General features: G+C 43.1%; 1 protein-coding gene across 1 annotated transcript; it reads left to right on the forward strand.

Annotated features, from left to right (window-relative positions):
* The first annotated feature begins 3,361 nt into the window (after positions 1-3,361).
* On the forward strand, positions 3,362-10,179 carry LOC139380781 (LON peptidase N-terminal domain and RING finger protein 2-like). Its single transcript, XM_071123796.1, has 10 exons — positions 3,362-4,703; positions 5,819-5,937; positions 6,727-6,849; positions 7,533-7,694; positions 7,783-8,111; positions 8,240-8,354; positions 8,623-8,744; positions 8,866-9,187; positions 9,321-9,470; positions 9,583-10,179. The coding sequence occupies exons 1-10, from the start codon at positions 3,965-3,967 to the stop codon at positions 9,739-9,741; spliced, it is 2,340 nt and encodes a 779-aa protein (XP_070979897.1). The 5' UTR covers positions 3,362-3,964; the 3' UTR covers positions 9,742-10,179.
* Positions 10,180-11,001: the final 822 nt, after the last annotated feature.

Genomic DNA, 11,001 nt, shown 5'->3' on the forward strand with positions numbered 1-11,001 from the left:
GGACCAAAACGCAGGGTGGTGAATATTCATGGTTCTTTAATGAAGAAACTATACATGACTAGACTAACAAAAAACGTGAAAACCTAAAACAGCCCTATCTGGTGCAAACACAGAGACAGGAACAATCACCCACAAAACCCAACACCAAACAGGCTACCTAAATATGGTTCCCAATCAGAGACAATGACTAACACCTGCCTCTGATTGAGAACCATATCAGGCAAAACATAGAAATAGACAAACTAGACATGTAACATAGAATGCCCACTCAGATCACACCCTGACCAAACAAAACATAGAAACATACAAAGCAAACTATGGTCAGGGTGTGACACTCTCTGTTGATATCACATACAGTTGAAGATGGAAGTTTACATACTCTTAGGCTGGAGTCATTAAAACTCATTTTTCAACCAATCCACAAATTCCTTGTTAACAAACTATAGTTTTGGCAAGTCGGTTAGGACATCTACTTTGTGCATGACACAAGTCATTTTTCCAACAATTGTTTACAGACAGATTATTTCACTTATAATTCAGTGCATCACAATTCCAGTGGGTCAGAAGTTTACATACACTAAATTGACTGTGCCTTTAAACAGCTTGGAAAATTCCAGAAAATGATGTCATGTCTATAGAAGCTTCTGATAGGCTAATTTACATAATTTGAGTCAATTGGAGGTGTACCTGTGGATGTATTTCAAGGCCTACCTTCAAACTCAGTGCCTCTGTGCTTGACATCATGGGAAAATCAAAAGAAATCAGCCAAGACCTCAGAAAATAAAATTGTAGACCTCCACAGGTCTGGTTCATTATTGGGAGCAATTTCCAAATGCCTGAAGGTACCACGTTCATCTGTACAAACAATAGTACGCAAGTATAAACCCCATGGGACCATGCAGCCCTCATACCGCTCAGGAAGGAGACGCGTTCCGTCTCCTAGAGATGAGGAAGGCTATGTTACCATAGCCCATAAAGGCCCATAGAACAAATCAAGTGTACCTATTCGCCTACCTCTGGCCAACCAGATAGCTCAGATCATCATGTCTGCACAGTTTCCTCGTGCAATAGACTGGAAAATTAAGCCTGGAACGCACATCAAAGTTGATAATGTGAGATTTCAAAACTTTTAAAACCAAGACCACAGAGTGACTCAACAAATATAGCATCAAGCTGCTATTTGTATGAGTTAGTTCATGTTTAAGTTGTTATTCAGCACTGTCAACACTTAAACAGTTTTATAAGCCATAAACTGCATGTGTTGCATAGCTATTATTGGCGGCTTGTGTATTTTTTAATATTGAAGAATATTTCACTTTCTCTGGTCATAGGAGTAACAAAATTAATTGGTGCATGATGCAGAATAAATGCAGTGCGACTTAAGTTTGCCATCAGCTGGAAGACTGTCCCATTTTCTCAGTGGAGGGAGGGAGGGAGACTGGAGGGATGGTGAGTACGGTGAGAGGCAGCCTCGCATTCCAGGTGACTACCTCATGAAGATGGTTGAGAGAATGCCAAGAGTGTGAAAAGCTGTCATCAAGGCAAAAGGTGGCTACTTTGATGAATCTCAAATATAAAATATATTTGGATTTGTTTAACACTTTTTTGGTTACTACATGATTCTATGTGTTATTTCATACTTTTAATGTCCTCACTATTATTCTACAATGTAGAAAATATTGAAAATAAAGAAAAACCCTTGAATGAGTAGGTGTATCCAAACTTTTGACTGGTACTGTATATTATGCTCGCTCAGCTGTGAGTAACATGTAATACAACAAATGATTTATACCAGTGTGATCATATACCTACAATTTTGAAATATAATTTCAAAATGGTCTGAGAAGAACAACATTGGCATGGCAATTCAAGCGTAGCCAATATGCAATGATAATGTATTGGGCCTATAACCTACTGTACAAACTTCATTGCTACAGAACTGTTTTTAATTGGTTAATGTTGCAAAGGCGTATGTTTTGTAAGCATAGGGTTACGTTTAAAAAAAATCTGAATGGTAGATCTCGGCTTGCATTTCAACTCAAAGTGATCTCGACTCAGAAATGGTCGGTAACCACTGCTTTAGACAATTGAGTCATGGATTGGGTATGTGTGCCATTCAGAGGGTGAATGGGCAAGACAAAATATTTAAGTGCCATTGAACAGGATATGGTAGTAGCTGTCAGGCTACTGGTTTGTGTCAAGAATGGCAATGCTGTTGGGTTTTTCACACACAAACAGTTTCCTGTGTGTATCAGGAATGGTCCACCACTCAATGGACTTCCAGCAACACAATATTAGGAAGGTGTTCATAATGTGTTGTATTAAGTGTGTATAGTTCTATATAACTGTTGTACATTCAGGAAAATAACCCTGAGTGTTTCACAATATGAGATGTGAGCAATAGACACAGTGTTCCTATGACAGATGGATTGTGTCATAGACTAGACAGGTCAAACCAAATGAGACTTTTAAAGAGTTTAAAAGTCTCATTTTTACCTTGAGAGGTGCAACAACTGTGTGATATAATCTCAAAACAAAACATTCTCTCTGAAAGATAAAGGATGTACTTTCGTAATGTGATAATTCCTATTTTCTTTGTTTAGTTTAGACCATTGAGGTGGGTAGAGAAGCAGCCAGTTGTTAACATTCACGAGGCCCCCCTTACAAGGGCGGAGCAAGCGCCCCCCAGATTACTTCCGGTAATCCTACACATGGGGGAGACAGAACATTTTGTATCAGAACGAGTTTTATAACTAATCTCATGCTATAAAAAAATCCCATGAGGTTGATAGAACATGTTACCGTTTTAAAGCTAATTTCATATTATTATAACAATTTTGCTAGTGGCAGCATCATCGTACGAATGCGAAACGTTGGGAGATGTAAATCAACATAAAAGCGGAGCCTTTATACAACTTTCAAATGACACAAACGCTATTGTTACCTGGCTGAGAGAGTAGGAGATAGTTAGGGAGAGTCTTCCACAGCCATTACACATTTTGTAGCTACTTAGCCTGCTATCTGAGTTGGTCAAATTCTTGTTATTATCATATCGAATAATGCCTAAGTTAAATTTCTGTTTTGAAAATGGCATCCACCAGCAATTTTGACCACATTTTCAAAGGATAGGATTATAGTTTTCCGTGTCTTAAATCACCGCAATATGTTTTGAAAGTGTTCTCAAAACAAATGTATGGGTTATTCTCGCTTTGCTTCTTATGTACATTATTACATAAAACAATGTATCCCACTGGTTGTTACATGAATTGAGTGCCGGGCGATTTACAATGTTGACGGTATTGGGGTATTTCCAATGTTGCGTCGTAACCTTATAATGGACCAATGACGTTTTCGAGATAACGACACGTGCTTATGTGCGCGGCGATGCAGCTCTGAAATTGAATTCATCAATTGATCTGCAAGATAGAGTACAGCGAGGACCAGATACTTGCCTTTTAATTGCATTTTTCCTAACAGTTAGAAGTTAATTTGGCTATTTAAACGGAGTGGGACATTTGCAAACCACCGATGAAGGATTTGAGCTGCCAACAATGTTTTGCTAGCCAGCAATTACAGACCGCCTTCTTGCTGTATTTTGAGGAGGCGTAGCTAGCGAAGTTAACGTTATGTCACAGATTGGAGGTTTGGTTATGTCAGCCAACTAACGTTAGGCACATGGGAATTACGGTGCTGTAATATAGAATCTGTATATATAGGTTGACAAAATGGGAAGTCTTCATACGAGCTATTTTGACGTTAGTCACCAGCTCGGTGCATGTTCTATTCGGATCTCGCGGAATAAGGCCTACTAGTTCTTCTCTTGGAAAACAACACGGGTCTTTCACAATGGGACAGGTAAAAGAGTCTGACGTATTTTTCTGATGAGTAAGGAGTGTTTTTGTCCGAATAACAGTTAAGTTGTCAACACCGCTAGCTAGCTATACGTTTATAGTCCGAGACGAAAATGGAGACGGGAATCCAAGCCCACCAGTTTGTCCACGCGGTATCCAGCCCTAGAGCAGCGGGTATATCCACTGAAATGCTCGAGGTGGCAGCGGAAGCAACCCGGGCAGGTGACTACGACCTTGCCGCGGAAATCTATAGCTCTCAGCTGGTGGACCTCCAACATCCAGACCGGGGTATCTGTTTGCTCAAAGCTGACGCTCTTGCCCAGGCCGGGCGAATAGCGGAGGCGCTTGACTCGTACTGCACCGCGGCCAACATTGGCAAACTTCGGCCGGACGAATTGCAGCTTTTGGTTGTAAACATAGCACGGACTCTTCGCGAGAAGGAGCTAAACATTCATGGGAAGGCAACGAGTAGTCATAAAAGTGGGAATGGAGACGATGGTGTCGATGCCGATACAGAGGCATTTGAGGACGAACCCCTGGACTTATTTTCGTGCCGCCTTTGTAGGTGTTTACTGTCAGAACCAACCACCATGGAGTGCGGCCATACGTTTTGCAAACATTGTTTAGAAAAAGAAACTGTCAAAGACTGCATACAATGCAAACATAAACTGAACAAAGACATACAGATCCTACCCATTGGGCTTAGAATAAATGTCATCCTCAGTAGTTTGTTGGATAAATGGTTCGACTCTGAAAGTAAAGCCAGGAGGCATTGGATAGAAGGTGAGGTCTCACAGAAGAAGCACGACTACACAGATGCTTTGGAGAAGTACAACAAAGCCTTACAACTGGGTAAGATAATGTCACATTTACAGTTGGGATAAGCAATTTTCGGATTCGTATGTTTATCAACAGATTATGTATTTTATGTAACCCTTTTACCGATTTAAAACCAGATAGATCTGGTAGACCAGATGACCTACTTTTCACTATTTCACATCGTGTCACCGATAGGGGGCGACACTGCACTGCATCTTTCGAAGCAATTATTTCATAAACCCGGTAGTCCCCACTCCCCGATTACCTAACCCACATTTCTACTCTGACTCCGAGTCTCATACCCCATGGATTGATATAATATTTATTGCATAATGGTTGTGCTGTTACATTAAAATGGACTGAACTCCCCACCATCTATCATTTTACCAACATGCTCCATGTGTTTCTTATTTAGGGAAGCTGCCGGATTTAGGTCGCTCCCTCCTCCTCCGCTCTACCTTTGAAACACCCGATCAGCCCTGAGCAGTTCACTCCCTATAGATATGGACAGGAGTTGTTTTCCCCAACTGTGTGACCTGAGATTGACCAAGAAAAACTCAGGCCCCTAATTAGTCCCTTAGAAAAAAAACTTTTGTCCTGACCCTTAATATAGAGAGAGCATTGAGTCACAGTCAGGAGTGAGAGTGAGCCAGCATCAGTGTGATTAAATCCTTTGGCGTTTCAGTGGAGGCTGGCCGCAAAGCAGCTCTGATCGACTCCGTTCTTTCTGCTTTAATGTCAGCTACTGACCCGGTTGTGTAAATTGGGGCACAGCGGAGTCATGTCATCCAGAGATTAGCCAAAAATAGACAATCATTAATCAGAATGTTGACCTTATCATCTCTCCCCTCCCCACTAGCCAGAAGGGTGATACATGATATTGTAGGCCTAATTCCCAGCACAGATTGTGCATGGGAGATTCCAATGCAATATTCTAATTCAAGGAAAATGTTTTCTTCTGTTTGCACATGGTAAAAGCATTTGGTTGTTGTCTGACTCACTGTATGATTGTCTGTGCATTTACATGCTGGCTGCCTTCCCAGTAGCAAATGTCATACTGTGATAAACATCCAAAGTCACAACAATGTACCTGTTTGAAAGGGTGTAAATTCAATTTTCTCATTCTGCGTGTCCTCTCTGTTGTGCAGCGCCATCTGTAGGTCGGCTACTGGGACAGCGTGCTGAGCTACACTTGGAGAGTAAGAACTACAGCCAGGCCATCCAGGATGCAGAGAGCCTGTGTAGACTCAACCCTCTCTGGCCAAAGGTGAGAGAAATAGATATGCAACTCAATCTACCCAGCAGAGTATAGACCACTAGATGTCCTCTGTATTTGTGGGCCTGAAATATTAACGTCTCTGTCTAGTTATTCACATTTTAGTCATTTAGCAGAGGCTCTTATCCAGAGCGACTTACAGGAGCAATTAGGGTTACTTACAGGAGCAATTAGGGTTAAGTGCCTTACTCATGGGCACATCGACATATTTTGTACTTAGTCGACTCTGGGATTCGAGCCAGCAACCTTTTGGTTACTGACACAACGCTCTTAACCGCTAGGCTACCTGCTGCGGTTATGTAATGAACACCCACTACCTCTCCACAGCCACAGGCTGACCCAGCTAACACCCAACACATACATGCTTAGGACTGTGTAGCTATGTATGTGTTAAAGTATGATTTGGAGGCTGCTGTGTGTTAACAGGTGAGATAGGATGCTTGTGTGCATGTTAATATGCAAATTACCACTGCTGACAGACATGCAAAATAGAACAGATGGAACAGATGTGAATAGGGAAGAGCTTATGTTGACCTGGTTGAAGAGCTCCTGGATGTTATGACAATAATTACCAAGTTGGGGATTTAATTCCCATGTTTTGCCGTTTTTAAAAAGTTAACTTAAATTGTTTAGGAAGGTCATTAACAATATTCAGATTACTCGTTATCAGTGTTTTGAAAATATACTTTAGATGTATAATTGAAATGCCAATAGAGTAGTTCCTACTCTCTTTTGTGTGTCCCTACTCAAAATGTTTTTCCTCTCGCTGTGTTCTCCCAGGCCCACTACATCAAGGCCTCAGCCCTGAGTAAAGCCAACCGCAACGATGAGGCCTTAAAGGAGTACTTCATGTGTGTGGCACTGAAACCTGATTGGATGATGGTGAAGCTGGAAGCCCAGAAGGTAATACAGAATTTTACCCCCCTTCAATTCAGCATTCCAGTTGAAGCTAGTTCAAAAATATAAAAGGTTTCAAACTCTTTTTTCCCATTTATTTCCATTACACAGGCCCAACCACAAACATAATGCCCTTAATGTCACATCACAATAGTATAAAAAAAATCTCAGTACAATCACAGTTGCTATGGTACTAATGCAGTATCACTATGTATGATATGACAGTGTAAATCTGTCTCTATGCTTACCAGACAGGATTAGTTTGGTTTTAAATCCTGCTCCACAATAGGTGATGACGCAATGCCCCCATTCCAGCTGTCTTAGCTGGGGAGCTATGCCAACCCTATCCCCTGCTGTCACTGTGGCCTGTTTTAGTATCTCCACTGTTGTTACATTCACTGCAATATGTACTGTCACTATGACAAGACCATCTGTTCAGTATGTGAGCCTTGTCCTTTATTTCCACTGTCACATATTCCCTTTACACTATGGATACTATTTCAAGTTCCAAGTTTTTATTGGCACTTGCACAAGTACAATGAAACACCTTTCTTACAGAGAGAGCATTGAGGCAAGTCAGGAAAGAGAGCGAGCCAGCGTCAGAGGGTGATTAAGAGTTATAAGCTACTTATGAGTGCTATGACATTGTATGAGCATACTTACTGACAGTGTGTGTTCTGTTTTTGTAGGTGCTTAGTGAGCTGTTCTCGTCAGTGTTTGAGAAGGATGGTCAGCCCACTCCCATACATCCTCTACAGGGTGGTCCCTCCACTCGCCTCCTTAAGCCCCCCGCCCTGTACGGCTCTCTAAACCCCTTCACCATGCCACAGAAGCCTGGCTGCTCCTCACAGGTCAGTACATGCATACATGCATACATACACATTTACACCCCCACACTCCTATTTCTCCTAGTAACCCCTCTCCTTTTCCATTCTCCAGGACTTAGAGTTCAGAGTGAGTAAGAGTTCTTTGTGCGATGGTCCCTCAGACTCCTCCAAACATCCCCTGTCCCCCAGCAGTGAAGCTGAGAAGCCCTTGCTAGAAGATGCCAAGAGCCTGGCCAGTGTCCTGGCTGCCCAGCCTGCCCCCCCAGGCAGCCTCAAGAGGAGACACAGTGGGGACGGCATAGCCTTCAGCCCTCCCTCCAAACTTCTCAGACCAGATGAAGCCTGCTCCTCCTCTCACCTTCCTGCTGCTTACCTCTGGGGAAGGACGGTGTCCAAAGACCTGCTCGACAGTAGAGATATGGAGTGCTCCCTATGTATGAGGTAAGAGGACCATCAACCAACCACCACACAATTATATCTTTACGGTTAGCTACTCAAGATGTTTGATTTTCTGTCAATAGTGATAATTACCTCTACTGATAAAGCTCCTGTTATTGTGTTTCTTCCAGGCTGTTCTTTGAGCCTGTCTCCACCCCCTGTGGACACACCTTCTGCCTCAAGTGTCTAGAGCGCTGTCTGGACCACAACCCCAACTGCCCTCTCTGCAAAGAGAACCTCTCCGAGGTGTGTGTATACACATACATACACACACGCACACAGAGGAAGTAGCTCTATATGTGTATGGAAGGCTTAGGGCAGAGCTGGTGATTATGAAAATGATGGCTGTAATTTCTGTCTTGTGTGATAGATGGTTTAGCGTGACAAAAACAAAGTTGGCACAAAGCTTCTGCTGACACGGGTATTAAACTAGGATATTGGACCAATGTAAAGAAAAATGCACAAAGACGTGGATGGTCAAATGTAAATGTCCTATTCTGCTGTGTAATTCCAGTATCTGGCCACAAGAGGGTTCAACAAGACCCTGCTGATGGAGGAAGTGCTGCAGCGTTACCTGGGAGATGAGCTGGCAGAGAGGAAGAAGATCCACGAGGAGGAGATGAAGGAACTGGCAAAGTGAGTCACAGATTTGATAATTTTACTTAGCCATTGACTTAATGATAAATGAATCCTTGTAGTCCTGCTTTTTATGCTAATCACTGACCAATCTCGTGTCCCATCCCTCCTTCCACCCTAGCTTGAACCAGGAAGTGCCGATCTTTGTGTGCACCATGGCCTTCCCCACCATCCCCTGTCCACTGCACATCTTCGAACCACGCTACCGCCTCATGATCCGCCGCTCCATGGAGACCGGTACCAAACAGTTTGGTATGTGCATCGCTGACGAGTTGAAGGGTTTTGCTGATTACGGCTGCATGCTGGAGGTCCGGGACGTCAAGTTTTTTCCTGATGGGAGGTCTGTGGTCGACACCATCGGTGTGTCCCGCTTCAAAGTACTGAGCCACGGCCAGAGAGACGGATACAACACGGCAAAGATCGAGTACCTGGAGGATAAGAAGGTGTGTACTGGCAAACACTGTGTGAGGAAGGTCATGTATGTGGATACATAAAGTGCATTATAGATATTTGTATCCTCACTTTTGTAAGTTTGGTGTGTGTATGCTAACTGTTTTATATTGTGTGTGTGGTCAGGTGGAGGGCCAGGAGTTTGTGGAGCTGCAGAAGCTTTATGTCTCTGTGTACGACCAGGCCAGCGGCTGGTTCACCTCCCTTAAAGACAACATGAAGAGCCAGATAATCAGCCACTTTGGACACCTACCCGGGAAGGACCCTGACCCACAGGTACGACACTAACCTAACCATCTCTCTTTCACACGTCGATCTTGGTGAGACTCATGTCATAGTGATTGAGTGTGTTGCTGTTATCAAGTTGACTTCCTCCCTCTCCCTCCAGGGTAATCCCAGTGGTCCAGCGTGGGCTTGGTGGCTGTTGGCAGTGCTGCCTCTTGACAACCGTGCCCAGCTCACCATCCTGGCCATGCCCTCCCTCAAGGACCGCCTCATTGCCATCCGCAGGGTCCTGATCTTCGTCACGCGCAAGAGACCCCGATGACCGCTCAGCTGCCACCACAACCGCGTAGACCATGCATGGTCATTCACTCATTCAGTAAACCCACTCAGCTTTCATATGAGGGAAATGCCTTTGACTCCTTTACAAATGGCGCTCTCTGAATCTGAAGAAGCCATTGGGTTGGATTGTAGGGGGTGGGATAGGGAGGTCATTGTTTCTGGTTATCCATCCACCTATCAATGTCCAGTTCACCTGTCCTCTGTCACAATAACTCACTGAAATTATGGACTTCTGTCACGCTCTCTCAACTTCTTATGTCCCCTCAAGGGAGGGAATAAGAGAGCACGAAATCAGACTGGTGACTGTCATGATGTGCCAGAACTGGGCCGACCAATTAACGGTGTTGCGTCCACAATGTTGTGACTTGGTGTACATTTCTATTTTAAGAAAAATAAAAAGACCTGCCAAGTACCAAAAAAATGTGTGACTGAAAAAGCCAATAGTAAATGTATTGTCTTCAGTTTGGGTGTTATGTTTCTGTTTAACCCCTGCTGACTATGTTGAGACTCATAAAACCCAGAGCGATAGAAACCTCCAAATGGAGTAGAAAGTGTACCTATGAGAATGTGCTCCTGCTTAAATTTCTACATGACTGGGGAAATGGATGCAAAACCAGATGTTTTGCATCTAGCCCAGTCATATGTACAGTTTAAGTTTGAAGTTTACATACACCTTAGCCAAATACATTTAAACTCAAGTTTTTCACAATTCTTGACATTTTAATCCTAGTAAAAATTCCCCGTCTTAGGTCAGTTAGGATCACCACTTTATTTTAATAATGAAATGTCAGAATAGAGATTTATTTCAGCTTGTATTTCTTTCATCACATTCCCAGTGGTTCAGAAGTTTACATACACTCAATTAGTATTCGGTAGCATTGCCTTTAAATTTAACTTGGTTCAAACGTTTTGGGTAGCCTTCCACAAGCTTCCCACAATAAGTTGGGTGAATTTTGACCCATTCCTCTTGACAGAGCTGGTGTAACAGTCAGGTTTTTAGGCCTCCTTGCTTGCACGCACACACTTTCAGTTCTGCCCACACATTTTCTATGGGATTGAGGTCAGGGCTTTGATGGTCACTCCAATACCTTGACTTTGTTGTCCTTAAGCCATTTTGCCACAACGTTGGAGGTATGCTTGGGGTCATTGTCCACTTGGAAAACCCATTTGTGACCAAGCTTTACCTTCCTGACTGATGTCTTGATGTTGCTTCAATATATTCACAATTTTCCTCCCTCATGAT

This window comes from Oncorhynchus clarkii, chromosome 22, assembly GCF_045791955.1.
Source record: "Oncorhynchus clarkii lewisi isolate Uvic-CL-2024 chromosome 22, UVic_Ocla_1.0, whole genome shotgun sequence".
NCBI lineage: Eukaryota > Metazoa > Chordata > Actinopteri > Salmoniformes > Salmonidae > Oncorhynchus > Oncorhynchus clarkii.

Coding starts and splice junctions, on each gene's coding strand:
- LOC139380781 (XM_071123796.1), top strand. CDS start 3,965: ATGGAGACGGGAATCCAAGCCCACCAGTTTGTCCACGCGGTATCCAGC. Junction 7,695..7,782: donor AGCCTGGCTGCTCCTCACAG/GTCAGTACATGC, acceptor TCCATTCTCCAG/GACTTAGAGTTCAGAGTGAG. Junction 9,471..9,582: donor GGAAGGACCCTGACCCACAG/GTACGACACTAA, acceptor CTCTCCCTCCAG/GGTAATCCCAGTGGTCCAGC.